The sequence below is a fragment of the Melozone crissalis genome, unplaced genomic scaffold (genome assembly GCF_028551555.1).
Source record: "Melozone crissalis strain CALT ecotype California unplaced genomic scaffold, PUWL_Pcris_2 ptg000062l_1, whole genome shotgun sequence".
NCBI classification, from domain to species: domain Eukaryota; kingdom Metazoa; phylum Chordata; class Aves; order Passeriformes; family Passerellidae; genus Melozone; species Melozone crissalis.
In genome coordinates this window covers 1,602,601-1,619,433 of record NW_026535840.1, presented here as the reverse complement: position 1 = coordinate 1,619,433, position 16,833 = coordinate 1,602,601, and the positions used below count along the sequence as shown (strand labels likewise).

At 49.6% G+C, this 16,833-nt stretch overlaps 1 protein-coding gene across 1 annotated transcript in view; it reads left to right on the top strand.

The window, feature by feature from the left end:
- LOC128944958 (hexokinase-1) overlaps positions 1–16,833 on the top strand; it is a 37,863-nt gene that overhangs the window by 19,086 nt on the left and 1,944 nt on the right. The window contains exons 5-17 of the mRNA XM_054288463.1: positions 369–464; positions 2,218–2,317; positions 2,400–2,583; positions 2,752–2,907; positions 4,524–4,757; positions 7,910–8,214; positions 9,135–9,283; positions 9,383–9,502; positions 10,362–10,457; positions 11,156–11,255; positions 13,356–13,539; positions 15,249–15,404; positions 16,051–16,284. Of these exons, the coding sequence (XP_054144438.1) occupies positions 369–464; positions 2,218–2,317; positions 2,400–2,583; positions 2,752–2,907; positions 4,524–4,757; positions 7,910–8,214; positions 9,135–9,283; positions 9,383–9,502; positions 10,362–10,457; positions 11,156–11,255; positions 13,356–13,539; positions 15,249–15,404; positions 16,051–16,284 (2,114 nt within the window). The remainder of the gene's footprint in view (positions 1–368; positions 465–2,217; positions 2,318–2,399; positions 2,584–2,751; positions 2,908–4,523; positions 4,758–7,909; positions 8,215–9,134; positions 9,284–9,382; positions 9,503–10,361; positions 10,458–11,155; positions 11,256–13,355; positions 13,540–15,248; positions 15,405–16,050; positions 16,285–16,833) is intronic.

The following is a 16,833-nucleotide window of genomic DNA, read 5'->3' as shown; positions in this document are numbered from 1 at the left end:
GTCTCATGTGCTTGTTTCTAATTAATGGCCAATCACAGTCAGCTGGCTCGGACTCTCTGTCTGAGACCAAAGCTTTTGTTATCATTCTTTTTCCATTCTTAGCCAGCCTTCTGATGAAATCCTGTCTTCTATTCTTTTCGTATAGTTTTAATATAATATATATCATAAAATAATAAATCAGGCCTTCTGAAACATGGAGTCAGAACCTCGTCTCTTCCCTCATCCTCGGACCCCTGTGAACACAGTCACAGAGGTCATGTGAGAAAAGAGACCTGAAGATTCATTTGAGGTATAAAATCTTGTTTTTAAGGAAAAAGAAAAAAATCAGTGTGTGTCTTGTGTTGAATGTTGCTGTGTTGTTTTGTCAGGGTTTCCTGATAACCTGGACGAAGCGCTTCAAAGCGAGCGGAGTGGAGGGAGCAGACGTCGTGAGGCTGCTCAACAAGGCCATCAAGAAACGCGGGGTAAATTGCACTTCTTCTTCTCTTTTAGCCGCATCTCAGCTTTGTCAGGGACCTCTCTTCATGTCACTCACTTGAGCAGGTGGTCTGAGTGGTGGTGGAGCTCTGCTTCCCTGCATGAAAGTGCGTGGGTTTGCTGGAGAAACGAGGCGGCGCCAGAGCTGCCGTGAGGAAGCTGTGATTTTCCTCACAGCACAGAGCTGAGTTGCTGTGTCGTGGATTTTTGCTGGCAACCTTCAGTGATTTTATCACTCTTCAAATACTGAAGAAGTGCTGTGTGGCAGTGCTGTGGCTTTTCAGTGATACCAACACTAAGTCCCATTCCTGAGAAACTTGTTTCTCCTTTTCTCCTGGACTGCACTCAGCTGAGCTGTGCACCTGCTGTGCGTGGGAGCAGGAGAGGAGCTGAGCTGAGGAGAAGGGGATTTCAGGCTCAGCAGGCTCTTGCTCCCTGCAGTTTCTCTGTGTTGACTTTATAGAGAGTCAAGGTGACCAGGTTGCTGATTTAAACAAATAAAAAGGCACTGAGCGTGAGAGGGAATGAATTTGGGTTTGCATGATGCTTGCAGCCAGGTCATATGCTGATTACTCAGCATCCAAAAATTCATTGGAAAGTGTGAAGTATTTGCTTTCTTTGGGCAGTTATGGACTCAAGCAAACCTGAATTTTGCCCTCACCAAACAACACTACTGGAGTCAGTTATTATCATTAGACTTGGCAGAATCTCACACACGGAAGAACCTGGAAAGGAATGGCTGCATGTAATTTATTTAATTACATTATTGTTGTATTAAAATCTTCACTTGAAATAAAGCACATTGATGGTTTAAGTAAACCTATAAGAAATATTTTCTAGATTATGCCTCAAGCAACTGCTTCAAACCATTCCATGATGTTTCAGTGCAAAGCTCCTTCTCCCTCGTGTATAGGCCTTTTCTTTCCTGCCTGTGTGCTTATGTGAGAGCAGGCCTGTGCTCTCTAGAGTGATCCTGGTGCTGTTTTATTGCTTGCATTCGTCTGCTCTCACTGCCTTCTTGGCTACGTGGGATGGGGAGCTGGCAGACAGAACAGGGAATATTTTAAAAGACGAGCTGTGGTATTCAGACAGATTATTTGTCTCCTGTTCCCTGTGAGACTCTTTGCTGAAAGGAAACTGGTGAGGAACAGGAGCAGCGTTTTCCAGAGCAGCCCTGTGGCCCAAGCTGTTGGAATTTGAAATGTAGGGAATTCTCAGAACTTTGGGCCTGACAGCCAAAGTTTAGCATTAAACACAAGATTTGATCTGAGACCTTGGGAAAAGCTTCCAAACTTAGGTGCTAGAAGCAAGAATGTGGATTTATAGTTTGAAGCAGAAACACCTTAAGCTAAGCGGAGGAAAGTTTAGAGTTTAAGACTTAAAAATGAAAGTAGCTGCAAGGGTAAACAAGAAGTTTAGAATGCAGTACTGTATGTTTGTGTGTTATAATATGATTGACAAAGAAAGCTTACACTGTAGCATGAGTCCATAAGATGAAATATTTAATGATTGAGTCAGAAACATATATAGTGTTTTAATAGTCAATAAATCCTTAAAAGGTCTTGTAACTAGGAGTCTTGTGACCTTCCGAACCACGCAGTAAAGATGTGAGCCAAACTCACCCTTCCTACCTACGTAGAAGACAAAAAAATAAACTGCATCATCAAAAGCAACTCAGAGCTCCTGTCTGTAACTCATTGAGAACTCTTTCCAAAATGCCCCTGCCCTGTTGCTCCCCAGGACTACGATGCAGACATCATGGCAGTGGTGAACGACACCGTGGGCACCATGATGACCTGTGGCTTTGACGACCAGCGCTGCGAAGTCGGCCTCATCATCGGTAACGCTCGGGGCGGGCGCGGGCTGCTCTGCCTCTGCCTCTGCCTGCCCTGCTCAGCACCTCCTGCTCTGCCTCCCCCCAGGCACGGGCACCAACGCCTGCTACATGGAGGAGATGAGGCACATCGACCTGGTGGAGGGGGACGAGGGCAGGATGTGCATCAACACGGAGTGGGGGGCCTTTGGGGACGATGGCTCGCTGGAAGACATCAGGACCGAGTTCGATCGGGAGATTGACCGCGGATCCCTGAATCCTGGCAAGCAGCTGTGAGTCATTTGTGGACGTGTGTTTTCTGTTCTGTGCCCCATTTCCCTCTTGTGTTAGCAATTCTGCAGCTCAGTAAAGCTTTGCCTGTGGGGAGGCAAGGCTCTGGCTGGGCTCTGCTTCCCAGTGTTGCCCATGGATTCGTGGGTGACTGCTGTCCTCTCCTGCAGGTTTGAGAAGATGGTCAGTGGGCTGTACATGGGGGAGCTGGTAAGGCTCATCCTGGTGAAGATGGCCAAGGAGGGGCTGCTTTTTGAGGGGAGAATCACCCCTGAGCTTCTCACCAAAGGGAAGTTTGAGACAAAGCATGTTTCTGCCATTGAAAAGTGAGTAATGTATCCCTTTTCACTCCTTGGGCTTCACAGTGACTCTGAATGTTAATTTTCCTGCTCTTGTTGCTTTGTGTGCTGCATTGGGGATATCTGCCATTCTCTACTGCCTGTACAGAGCTGGCATGTGGGGACCCCCAGCAGACAGTCTGGGCCCTCCTCCCCGAGATTTCTCCCTTCTTCTGTGTTGGGAGGAACTCTAAAGTCTGCCAGTCCACGCAGCTTTCAGGGTACGAGCTGCAGTACCTCTCACTGCTCACAGAGCTGCTACCCTGCAGCTAAACATGGCAGTGAGCTGGCTTAGTGCCTCCTAGCAAATGCTTGTGCTGCTCCTTGCTGTATCCCTGGGACTGCTGGGCAGGAGGAAAACAAGTGTGACAAGGCAGAGCGTTCAATCTCGTAGGCAGGGCCGAGTGCTGCACGGTGACCTCTGAGCTATGTGCCAGTTGGTTTCTTAGAGTGTCATCACCCCTTTGCTCAGTACTCACAGGCTCTTCCCCCCTGTGTTTTTGAAATTCACATCACCAGGATAGTTTGTACCATAGTCATTGGGCTGGATTTTCTTTTTGAAATGGCAAGTACGACTCCAAGAGAACAGCCAGTAACTTCTATAATGCCTGTTCCTCCTGCCACAGTTTACTCCTCTCCTTGCAGACCATGTTGTCTGAACAGCTTTTCCTTAAATTTTAGCTTTTAATTTGTTTTAACCACAGAGGTCTGTGTTGTGGACCAAAGTAATGTTGAACAGCAGTGAGAAAAATGCAATTGTTGAGAAATTCAGTTATTAAGAGCAAAAATTTGCCCTGAAATCCCACCTTACTTCCTGAAGAGGCACTTTGGTTATAAGTAGGGGGCACATGCCTGTGTAGCTTCAAATTTCTAGCTGGTGCTAGCAAGATGCAAGAGTCCTTAAAAAGATGTATGGAGTGCACTTAGGCATGACAAGATATATACCCATTTTATTTTTGTCTGGGAAATGGCTGAGCTGGACAAGGAGAAGTTTGGCCAGAAGATTTGCTCTCATGCTGGATGCTAATGAGGAAAAATAAAATGTAAGAGGCAAAGATTCAGTGGGGTTGTAAAAGCCTGAAAAGAGACCCATTAGGATGAAATTGCTTAGGCAACCTTTGCTTAGGGTTTTGTCTTTCACACTGGGCTTAATTTATCCAGGCATGCAAAGGAATGAGTGTGGGATTAGGTGTGCTGAACTGTGGGGCTGCTGCTTCATGCTCAAGAGAAGCCATTTGCAGTTTAAAGCCTCACTGTAGTGAAAAAAACACTTGAATTCCTCCAGGTCCTCCCCATGGTGTGGCTGCCGTGGTACCTGGGATTGCAGTGTTTGTAGGTGGCAGTGGTACCTGGTACCTGCAGTGTTTGTAGGTGGCATGTTTGCACCAGGAAACACGCTTTGGTGGGAACAGTTTGATGGAAAGCTTTTCCATCTGTGAATGAATGCATGTTCCAAGCCTCATGGAGCGTTCTAGTCCAGATCTCTAAGAAATGTTCCTTCTGACTTTCTCAAGGCCCGGGCAGGCAGGGACACCCATGTTTGGAGGTCCCTCAGTGCTGCAGCCCAGCACACAGCCACTGAGGAGCGCCCTTTTTCTTTGCAGGAGCAAAGAAGGTCTGAACAAAGCCAAAGAGATCCTGACCAGGCTGGGGGTGGAGCCGTCCCCCGAGGACTGCATCGCCGTGCAGCACGTGTGCACCATCGTGTCCTTCCGCTCCGCCAACCTGGTGGCCTCCACGCTGGGGGCCATCCTCAACCAGCTGAGGGACAACAAGGGCGTGGGCCGCCTGCGCACCACCGTGGGCGTGGATGGCTCCCTCTACAAGATGCACCCACAGTGAGTGCTGCTCTCCTGCTGCTGGCACTTCAGCTGCCACGGGCTCTGCTTTGCAAAGGGGTTGTACCAGGGAATCACCCGGGTGGGCTCTGCTTTGCAAAGGAGTGAGCCTGTTGTCCCAGGATATCACCCAGGCAGGCTCTGGTTTGCCTCTTGTCCCAGGCCATCACCCAGGTGGGTTCTGGTGTTTGCCTGTGGTCCCAGGGCATCACCCAGGCAGGCTCTGGTTTGCCTGTGGTCCCAGGGCATCACCCAGGCAGGCTCTGGTTTGCCTGTGGTCCCAGGGTCACCCAGGTGGGTTCTGGTGTTTGCCTGTTGTACCAGGGAATCACCCAGGCAGGCTCTGGTTTGCAAAGGGATTGTCCCAGGGCATCACCCAGGTGGGCTGTGGTTCGCAAAGGGGTCATCCCAGGGCATCACCCAGGTGGGCTGTGGTTTGCCTGTTGTCCCAGGGTCACCCAGGTGGGTTCTGGTGGTTGCCTGTTGTACCAGGGAATCACCCAGGCAGGCTCTGGTTTGCCTGTGGTCCCAGGGTCACCCAGGGGTCTCTGGTTTGCCTGTGGTCCCAGGGCATCACCCAGGTGGGCTGTGAGATGATGAACCCAAACCCTGGGCACGAGGGTCCCGGTCTGAGCTGGGGAGCTTGGGGGAAAGGAGAGAGGTCTTTTAGGTGAAGAAAAGAAGCAAAACCCTGAGTGACTGAGTACTGCAAAGTCAGGGAAAACTACAGTGATCTGAGATAGCTTAAGGTGTCATCAAGAGACCTCTTGGGAGGAGAGGAGAGTTTCTTTGTATAAAATACTACTTTGTGCCCATTGATTGGGCTGTGAGGAGACCTGCATTAATTCACCTTCACCTCCATTTCCAGTTCAGTTCCCATTCCTAACCCTATTTTTGCCAGTCTTTTCTGAAGATACACTTGGAAACCAGGGGGGGAAATAGTGCTTAGATTTCTGTGGCCTTTAAAAAACTGGTTTTGTCCTGTTTTCCCCATCTTGAAAGTTACACTTTTAGTGAAACAGCTGTATAGATTTATGTAGAAATCAGAAAATTATGTTCATGGGGAAACTTCTGAAAGGAGAAGTGTGCTTAATGTTTCATTTTCAGTTTCTCATTATTTGTTGAAAAAGTTATTTTCCTGTGTTAAAGAAAACCATAGAACAAAAAAGTTTCCAAGAGTGCTGTTCTGACTAGCTTTTCCAGCTTGGGCAAGGTCTGGGGATTGTTAAGATAATGAGCACGGACAGTTTTGGTTTCTTAACTGTTTCCCACACCATCTAAACCAGTGAGTTCAGGAGAGGACCCTAGCAGAGGGAATTGGGGCAGTATTGCAGCCAGGGAGTTTCTCCATCCAGGATTGGGTTCAGGGGATGAGACTGATGCTCTCCCCTGCTTTTTGCTGGCTTTGCTTAGAAATTTGGGAGGAACGAGGGAGGAAGAAATTAGAAATTCAGGAGGAGGGAGAAGTGGGGAAGAACTGCACTTCCCTGGCAGTTTTCCTACTTGAGAGGCTGTAGTTAGTCAGAGCATGGTGAGTTTGCCCACTCCCCTTGCCTTGGGTTGGTGTTGGCAGTGCAGATTTTGGGGGGCATGTAGCACAGATTTTGGTGGGAAGGGCAGCACAGATTTTTGGGGGGAAGGGCAGTGAAGATTTTGGGGGGTGGCACCGCAGGTTTTGCAGGGAAGGGCAGTGCAGATTTTGGGGGGGAGCAGTGCAAATTTTGGTGAGAAGGGCAGTGCAGATTTTGGGGGGGATGCAGTGCATATTCTGAGGAGGATGCAGTACAGATTTTGGGGGGATGCAGTGCAGATTTTGCAGGCAGGGGCAGTGCAGATTTTGGGGCGGGGGATCCAGTGCAGGTTTTGGTGGAAAGGACAGTGCAGATTTTGGGGGGATGCAGCACAGATTTTGGGGGGCAGGGCAGTGCAGATTCTGGGGAGGATGGAGTGCAGATTTTGGTGGGGAGGGCAGTGATGATTTTGGGGGATGGCACCGCAGGTTTTGTAGGGAAGGGCAGTGCAGATTTTGGGTGGGATGCAGTGCAGATTTTGGGGCTGGGCAGTGCAGAGGCCGGGGGCTCACACCGCAGATTTTGCGGGGAAGGACAGTGCAGATTCTGGGGTGGATGCAGCTCAGATTCAGGGCCTGAGCAGTGCAGATTTAGGGCCTGGGCAGTGCAGATTTAGGGTCAGGGCAGTGCCGATTCTGGGGGGATGCAGCTCAGATTTAGGGCCTGGGCAGTGCAGATTCTGGGGGGATGCAGCTCAGATTCAGGGCCAGGGCAGTGCCGATTCTGGGGGGATGCAGCTCAGATTTAGGGCCTGGGCAGTGAAGATTCTGGGGGGGGATGCAGCTCAGATTTAGGGCCTGGGCAGTGCAGATTCTGGGAGGGATGCAGCTCACATTTAGGGCCTGGGCAGCTCAGATTCTGGGGGGGATGCAGCTCAGAGTCAGGGCCTGGGCAGTGCAGATTCTGAGGGGGATGCAGTGCAGATTTAGGGCCTGGGCAGTGCACATTTAGGGACTGGGCAGCTCAGATTTAGGGCCTGGCAGTGCAGATTCTGGGGGGATGCACCTCAGAGTCAGGGCCAGGGCAGTGCCGATTCTGGGGGGATGCACCTCAGAGTCAGGGCCAGGGCAGTGAAGATTCTGGGGGGATGCAGCTCAGATTCAGGGCCTGGGCAGTGCCGATTCTGGGGGGATGCAGCTCAGATTCAGGGCCTGGGCAGTGCAGATTTAGGGCCTGGGCAGTGCAGATTCTGGGGGGGGATGCAGCTCAGATTTAGGGCCTGAGCAGCGCAGATTCTGGGAGGGATGCAGCTCACATTTAGGGCCTGGGCAGTGCAGATTCTGAGGGGGATGCAGTGCAGATTTAGGGCCTGGGCAGTGCACATTTAGGGACTGGGCAGCTCAGATTTAGGGCCTGGCAGTGCAGATTCTGGGGGGATGCACCTCAGAGTCAGGGCCAGGGCAGTGCCGATTCTGGGGGGATGCAGCTCAGATTCAAGGCCTGGGCAGTGCCGATTCTGGGGGGATGCAGCTCAGATTCAGGGCCTGGGCAGGGCAGTTTCGGGGGAAATGCAGCTCCGATTTAGGGCCTGGCAGTGCCGAGGCCGGCCCTGCAGCCTCCCCTCCCCTCCCCTGGCCGCAGGTACGCCCGGCGCTTGCACAAGACCACGCGGCGCCTGGTGCCCGACTCGGAGGTGCGGTTCCTGCTGTCGGAGAGCGGCAGCGGCAAGGGCGCGGCCATGGTGACGGCCGTGGCGTACCGGCTGGCCGAGCAGCACCGCCTCATCGACGAGACCCTGGCCGAGTTCAAGCTCACCCACGAGCAGCTGCTGCAGGTGAAGAAGAGGATGAGGGCGGAGATGGAGGCGGGGCTGAAGAAGAAGACTCACGACACGGCCAAAGTGAAGATGCTGCCCACCTTTGTGCGCAGCACGCCCGATGGGACAGGTAGAGCGCGCCCTCGGTGCGGCGGGGATGCTGGCTGGGTTACAGCCCCAAAACGGGCTCCCAGTGCGGGGTTTGGCAAAGCTGAGCAGATCTGGTGCAAGCAAAGAGGAGCCTGAGCTGTGCAAAGGAGGAGATCTCAGCGCTGGCCCCTGTGCTGGTTGCTGGCAGCCTGATGCTGTGTCCTTGCCTCAGGGTGCAAGCAAAGTCACGGCTTGAGGGGGGAAACCACAGCTGGGATGTCGCAGACATCTTTTATGGAAAACCCTTTCCTTAGGATTTTTCCTCCTGAGAAGCTGAGAAGCCTCAGGAACAAAATGCAAACAATGGTTATCTGCTGCTGTGGAATGCAACAGGTGCATCTGGGATTGGTCTCATGTGGTTGTTTCTAATTAATGGCCAGTCACAGTCAGCTGGCTCGGACAGAGAGCTGAGCCACAAACCTCTGTTATCATTCTTTCCTATTCAATTCTTAGCCAGCCTTCTGATGAAATCCTTTCTTCTATTCTTTTAGAATAGTTTTAATATAATATATATCATAAAATAATAAATCAGGCCTTCTGAAACATGGAGTCAGATCCTCATCTCTTCCCTCATCCTGGGACCCCTGTGAACACGGTCACACTGGAATCATAAACCCAAACCCATATGACCCAAACCCAAAGTACCCATTCCTTGGCTACTTTGCATTTCAGGGTGGCTGGCCCAATTTCAGCTCTCTCTCAGGGAACAGTTGTGTGAGTCCTTTTTCCCTTGTTGATTTAAAGGAAAACAAAATAATCAGAGCAACACCTGAAGTCCTCCTTTGATGAAGATCTTCCCAATTGAGTTTTTAGGGGATTTGCTATCAAAATACTTTGAGAGAAGCATTTCTTCAGATGTTACTTATGGTTCTTCAAATATGCACACATATTCTTTTACAGAGAATGGAGACTTTCTGGCACTTGACCTCGGAGGGACAAACTTTAGAGTTTTGCTGGTGAAAATCCGCAGTGGTAAAAGGAGAACAGTGGAGATGCACAACAAGATCTATGCCATTCCCATAGAGGTGATGCAGGGAACAGGAGAAGAGGTATTTGTGTTTTTCTTGGCTGCACTGCTGCTTTTTAAATAACTCCTTAAGAGCACATAACATGTGCAACTTCAAATATTATGACTTTTCTCTTCAAAGCTGTTTGATCACATCGTCACCTGCATTTCTGACTTCCTGGATTATATGGGGATTAAAGGAGCACGTCTTCCTCTTGGATTCACCTTTTCCTTCCCCTGCAAGCAGACCAGTCTGGATGCTGTAAGTTCCTTAGTATCTCTTCAATCTGCTTCTGTGCTTATGCCAGACCTGGTTTCTGTGCCTTCATGTCACCCACGTGACATCTACAGGAAGGTCACACGAGGGGAAGGTTCCTGTGCTGACCCTGACCAGTACAGCTGCTCCTATAAATAGTCCCTTTAAGGGTGGTAATGCAAATGCTGCCTGTGGCTGTGGCAGATAAGAGCATTTAAATTTTCCATGGTGGTCATAGCCCTTTTTTAAGGCATTATGTTTTTTCCATCTGTGTAAACCTGCTGGTCTGTGACACTCCCCTGGTTCTGCAGGCAGTAAGCAAAAGTCCATCCCTGCTGCCAGTGCCTACTCCCATAAGATCTTGTCTCACTGGATGGAGTGGTTGCACCAGAATCCATGGGCTGTGTCACCCTAAGGGTGACAGTGTGGCCTGCAGCACACCCCCGACAAATGGACTTGTGTCCTTTACACTTACCTGTTTAATTTCTTCACTGCCACATCCTTGCACCAACCTCTGCAGCTGTTAATAGTTTCCTGTGTGCTTAGCTGGGGTTTATTTTAAGAAAGGCCTATTTTCTATAACACTTCTTTGGGTTTTTGAGTTTGTTGTTCCTGTCACCTCTTTTTTTATTTTTTATTTTTTTTAGTTTGTTGCATTGCTCTGGAAATTTAGAGCCCAATCACAATTAGTTGGTTTAGATACAAATTCAACATACTAAGGAGATATTCCTTTTCACAGAAACTCTTCTGTAAAACATAACATTAAAGTGATGTTTTACAGAAGAGTTTGGGTATTTGAGATGTTAAGTGTACAGAATAACATCTGAGTCCTAACAACTTGATAACCTCTTTTCTTGCTTTATAGGGTATCCTTCTCAATTGGACAAAAGGCTTCAAAGCTACAGACTGTGAGGGAGAAGATGTGGTGTATTTACTTAGAGAAGGAATTAAAAGAAGAGAGGTGATTTTTCTTTTTTTTTTTTTCTCATTCTGCTCCTTGACAGACCTTGTGGGTCAGGCTGGCTCCCTCTCACAGGATCTGTGTGCCTTGTAGACAGAGGCTGTGCCTCCTGTCTTGCACAGAAGATTGTTCTTCCCCCAGAGGTTTCTGGCTTTCCACATTTGCCAGAACTTTCAAGGCTTCTTTCAGCCTCTGTGGCAATTTCCACATGCATGGAAAAAGCAGGAGCTTTGGAAATGGTGACTGTAGGAATGCACCTTGGTGCACCCTGAAGGACAGTTTTCTCCTCCTCTTCTTGATCTTGAAAAAGCCTCAACCGCTTTAGCTAAAACTTTCTAGGAAGGGAAGAAAAACAGCCTGTGAAAGATGTTAATTTTGCACAGATTTTACCAACCAGTGAAAAGGAAGTCTTAAAAGCTTTGTTACTGGAATTGCTACACAATTGCTGTGGTAGTGAATGTTTACACCATGTGCCTATGTAAAAGATATGTGCTTAAACATACTTAAGCCAGGGATAAATTTCATTCTGAAGACAGGCAGAGGTAGAGCACATACCTTGGCTGCCTGCTGGTCCATTAGGTTCCTGTTTTTGCATGTTTGAAATGAGGCTGGTGATTTCAGTTGTTTTCACTACATCATCCCCTTTGGTGGGAGGGACTCACTGCTGTTTTCTCACTGCTGTTTTCTCTCTCCCAAAGGAATTTGACTTGGATGTGGTGGCTGTGGTGAACGACACAGTGGGCACAATGATGACTTGTGCTTATGAAGATCCAAACTGTGAAATTGGGCTCATTGTGGGTACGTGTTAGAGCTGCTTTTTATCAAACAGCACATCCACACATCTGCCTGTGTTCTCATGGAGGCATCCCTGTGGAAATAAAGCTAGGAAATAAAGCTAGGATTTCTAGGAGTAAAAGAGAGCAAAATTCAACAGCCAGCTAATTTCTGTCCACAATCAGTTGAGATGAGCAGAGGCTGTGATGCACAATAAATCCTACCTGTTTTATCTGATAAAGGCACAGGGGGAGAGTAAATATGGGCTCAGGGAGCCTCAGCAGCTCCTGTTAGTTTAGCCTGTCAGTGTCCCTGCTGGGTGCTCTGGTGGCCCACAGCTTTCTCCAAGCCAGTGCTTGTCAATATAGGACATGAAATAGCATGAAACACACTGCTCTTTTCAAGGTGAAAAAAGGGAAGTTTATTTTCTGACTCTAACATTTATAGATTTTCAAAGGTGACAGTGGATTGGAGGGTGAAAGTGCAACCTCTCCAATGGCACTGGACAAACCAACAATCCATCAAATTTTTCCTCTTCTATAAAAGAATGCAAAACTGTAAGTTATTTACAAAAAGTATGTGAAAAAATTTGTTACAAGAATGTAAACATCAGAATGCTTAGAAAATCCTAAAAAATCAAGGTGACAAGTGGTGTCTCAGAATAAAGCTGCAGAGTGCAGCCACAATTCCCAGATGGCGTGTGCTGGAGAGCTGTGCCAGGCTGAGCACAGTGACACACAGCTCCCTTCCCAGCAGTGAGGCAGCTGAAGGAATTCCATGGGCTGCTGCCTTTGCAAATGCCACATTTGGGCAGCCTGAGTCACGGGGCAGTGTGGGTTAACAGAGCTCTCCAGAGGAATGAGTTCTCCGTGGGAGGGAAGGGCGCAAGGCACCTGCAAGCTTTAGGAGTGCTCTCAGCTGGGAGGTGGCTTGTAGGAAAATAAAACCCCCCCAGTTTCTCCTGCAGACAGCTGGAAAGCCTCCAGGATGAGTCAGCAGGGTGCAGTGTGGGTAGGAAGCCGTGCCTGAGCAGCTCCGTGGTGGCTGTTTGCAGGAAGGACAGCGTGTCCTTGGGGTGCTCACACCCTCCCTGGGGACTGTCCTCTGCAGCCCTGCCAGACCTGCTGTGCAGCCAGCGTGTCTGTGTGCAGGGCAGGGTGTCACAGCACCTGGGCACTGCTGGGGTAATGGCAGTGAGAGAGCTCCCTCTGCCCTGCCTGGCTCACAGCACCCGAGGGAGCCTGGCCACTGGTGGCAGTCTGCACTGGGGCTGCTCTGGTCTGCTCCTGCCCACCCAGACATTCCCCCCGCCAAACCCTGTGCTGGGGCTCGGCTCTCCTGCAGCAGGGGAGTGCTGTGGGAGGATCTATTTTAGCTCAGACTGTGTTGATGTAATTCCCTAAAAACATGGCAAAGGAAAACAGATGTGCTGTAGCAACTGGTGTATCATCTGGGGATGCAGGATTTAATGAGAGTTTAAGTAACTTCAAGAGAACTTCTGCCCTGGTAGCAGCTAAAGCCTCTCTTTACTAATAAAGCTTTCCTTCCTAAAGACCTCTGTGTACATGGAGCACTTTGCCACACTCCTTAGGATCCTCTATGAAGAAATATCAGATATGGCCTCATCTCAACATGGAAGTAACCTTCCTGCTGGAGAAAATGAGCAATTAAAATCAGAAAACCTCCCCAAGCAATCAGCTGGTAAAACCCCAGCTGCCTCAGAACTTGCTGAGGTTTCCAGTTCAGCATATCTTCCCCTGAATTCTGTGGGTGTGTGTGCTTTGTGGAAGGTGTTCCCAATTGCAAAATCCAGCTGAAGTGTTGGGCTCAGAAGCATGTGAGGTTTTGTGTGCTGAAAGTGCTGCCCTGCTCTTCCTCCCTGCAGTGACCTGGGTGAGCTCCTCTCTGAGCCTCCCTGAGCAACGCACCACAGGAGTCATGTTCTCCTTCAGTTTAGGGCTGCTGAAGAGTCAGGGTTTGGGGTTTTTTTATGATGTTTCAAATGATGATTCAACTGCTTCCTTCAGAAAAAACACATTCAAGATCCCCCAGAAGGTTTGTCAGGTGTGGCTTTAGTGTTGTTTTGTTGCAACCCAAGATAACCCGAGTGTGTGTTTGTTTCAGGAACGGGCAGCAATGCCTGTTACATGGAGGAGATGAGGAACATCGAGATGGTGGATGGTGAGCAGGGCAGGATGTGTGTGAACACGGAGTGGGGAGCCTTCGGGGACAATGGCTGCCTGGACGACATCAGGACAATCTATGACAAAGCAGTGGATGACTTCTCCCTGAACGCTGGCAAGCAGAGGTACTGCAGCCAGGCTGCCCTAAGTGCTTTTGAGACACAACTGGGTTTGTACCAGCTGAGAAAGGAGAGGGTGAGAGTGGAAAATGACTGCAGTCCTGCTATCCTGTGGGATCTCCCCTTTTTGTACTTTTCCTGGACAATGCTTTTTTGTGACTTATTTGCTGCCATAGGGCTCCACAGAAATGCTTTTGGTGAGGACTTCAAAAGTCTTGGAATTATGGAGAGACCCTTTTTCTCATCCTGTGCTGTATGGAGAGGGATAAGATGGCTAGTCATTCTTTTACTCTGGGTCTCAGGTTAATCTATTTTAGCTGAACTCTTTGTAGAGGGCTGTGCCTGTGGCAGTCCTGAGCTCACACCAGCTGGCGTGGTTAAAGCTTGGAGCTGCTCACTGTAAAGCAGTCAGGAGCTCTCAAGCAGTTGCAGCCAGCTCTTATTTCAGACCATTTTCTGGGGTAGGTCATGTTAGAGGGCCTGGGATAGACAATTTTCTGGGATAGGTCATGTTAGAGGGCCTGCCTTTCTTGCTTCTGGAGTTTGGTCCCTTTTTGGGGCTCAGCTTTGTTTGGGCAAGTGCTTCCCTGTCCCCTTCAAGAAAAACTTGGCAAGGAGGTGTACCCAGTACCCAGCGCTGCTAAAACTGGGCTGAGACTGTTGCTTGCTAGGAGTACAAACTTCCATCATTTCTTTGCAGCAGTGCTTTGATGCCAGGAGCTTTTAAAAAGATTTTGTGACTAGAGTAAATCTGCCCACAAAAGCCTGAGGAATACAGACAAGCTGGCAAGTCCCACGGGAAGCTCTTTAGAAGCTGAGGCTCAAACAGACCCAGAGGGGCAGACGTGGAGCGAGCCTGGTGCAGCAGCAGAGTTGGCATGGAGTAAGCAGCCAAAGGCAGTACTGGAGACTGCCAGGGGAATAATTTATTCCAGAGATAGTCAGGCACTCAGGAGGGAGGACACTTGCTGGGTACAAGCTTGAGAGAGCTCAGGGTATTAAATGGACTGCGTGGCCTGCTTCCAGCAGGATGGCGTGCTGGGCTCTGCTCAGGCCAGGGCACAAACCCTGCTGTGGAGCTTCAGGAGGTGAAATAAAGGATGCATCACTGAATGCCCTTCTCAGGAAATTGGGCTGTTCAGTTCTTGTTGGTAGGGACACAACTTACAGACCCCAAAATGCTCCATTCAAACCAGGAGGGGTCGGAGAGCAAAACACAGCTGAGACCTCCAAACAGAAAAAGCGCAGTGGCTCTATGCAGCAAAATTGCAGGGAAACCACAAGGTACAGTCACTGCAAATGCAGTGTTTTTAAGGGAGTCCTGTGCAAGATAAAGGATGGGAAAAACCACGTCCAGCCTGTTCACAGGACCACTGACCTGCAAGTTGGCAATCTGGTGGTGCAGAGTTGGTTTTGTTCTTCAGTTAATTCAAGCACCTGGTTTCTAGTAGGCAACCAGTTGTCCCAAAACTGTCTTGAACCCCTCTCAGCCCCCAACTCTCCACACAGGACCCAAGTTTCCCACTTGCAGTCTTGCCTCAGGCTAGAGAGGGGAAATCTCTTCCACCTGCAGACAGGATAAGGAGTGTCCCAGGAGTGATGCTTGGCCCTGGTACCTGCAGCCCTCTGTGCACAGGACACCTGGCTGATAATGATGCTGCCTTTGCAAACATGGGCAGGCTCCCTCTGAGCTGGACTGCTGTCTTTCCTTGCAGGTATGAGAAAATGATCAGTGGGATGTACCTGGGGGAAATAGTGCGCAATATTTTGATCGACTTCACCAAACGGGGTTTCCTGTTCCGAGGCCAGATTTCAGAGACACTGAAGACCAGGCATATCTTTGAAACCAAGTTCCTTTCTCAGATTGAGAGGTAAGAGCACTGCAGGGGAGGAGAAATAGTGTAGTAGTGTTCATCTGGTGACACTGCTGGACGGGAGGGACAGCTGGAAAGCATTGCTTGCATCTCTGGAGAGAATTTGGGTTTCAGCCTGTGTGTGTGCAGGAGGATTCTTTACAATATCAACTGAATTTCTAGCAATGCTCGCTTCCAAAGGGAAGGGCTGTCAAGGGTTCCCTCATGCTATCATTTTATTTCCTTGTTTGGGAATCAAGCCATTTTCCTGGGCCCCTTGTGTGTGTTTAGCTGCAGTTGTGGAATTGAATGAGCACTAGCTGAGTGAGCACTGCTTACTGGGTGGTTTTGTGCTTTTATTGCTTGGACTCTGGATTTTAAAGCAATCTCTGAGGCTTCACAGGGGAAAAAACCCCCAAGGTCATTGTTAAAAATATTTTCCTGGTATGCCCCATGGTAAGAAAAGAGAAGGGGAGACAGTGCAGAGAGCTGGACTTGGAGTCTGTGTTGCTGCTCGCAGTGCAGCACAGTGCCTGAATTTGCCTTCCCTGGGATCACTTGTGCTGTCAGGAGAGGCTGCTGCCCGGGGTGGGTGCACCATCCGTGCTGTGGGGTTTGTGGCATGACTGAGGGAAAGCTGTAACACGGTGTTCTCCTCCCACAGTGACAGGTTAGCCCTGCTGCAGGTGAGAACCATCCTGCAGCAGCTGGGGCTCAACAGCACCTGCGACGACAGCATCATCGTCAAGACGGTGTGCGGGGCGGTGTCGAGGCGAGCAGCCCAGCTCTGTGGGGCTGGAATGGCTGCCATTGTAGATAAAATTAGGGAGAACAGAGGCTTGGAGCGCCTGGAGATAACGGTTGGTGTGGATGGCACTCTCTACAAACTCCACCCACAGTGAGTGTTTGCCTTCTCAGCTTTTCTTTGTGCCTTGTGTGTACGTCCTTCCTCCTGATGCTCCCAACTGGACTCTCTCACTCGCTGGGATAAGAGCCAGGGGGAAAAATGTCTGAATCAGGGGGCTCAGGGCTTTCTGAAGGGCAATGAGAGGATCAAGAATGACTTGTGAAAGATTCTTGGGGTGGTGACAAACTGAAGGGGACACAGCTTGCCGAGTGAGTTGGAAGCTGTGTAACGTGGGAAGGATCTCTTGGCTCTGGACAGGCAATGACAGAGCAGTGCTGAAATGCCTGGTGCCTCTTTGGAGGATGTTTCTGTTCAGTGTCCAGCGGAGAAGAGCTGCTGCAGAGCAATGCAGGTGAGGGCAGGGGCAGAAGAGAACTAGTGTGCATGGAGGAAGATTGGGTGGGAAGGAGAGGACTTATGTGGTGTGTCCTTTCCCCTTTGCTGTGGATTAGTGATCCCAGTTAACCTCACACAGACAGGTGGGGCTGGGATGCAAGTGCTTTTTCCCTTTAACTCCTACTGCTCCCAGGCTTCAAATCC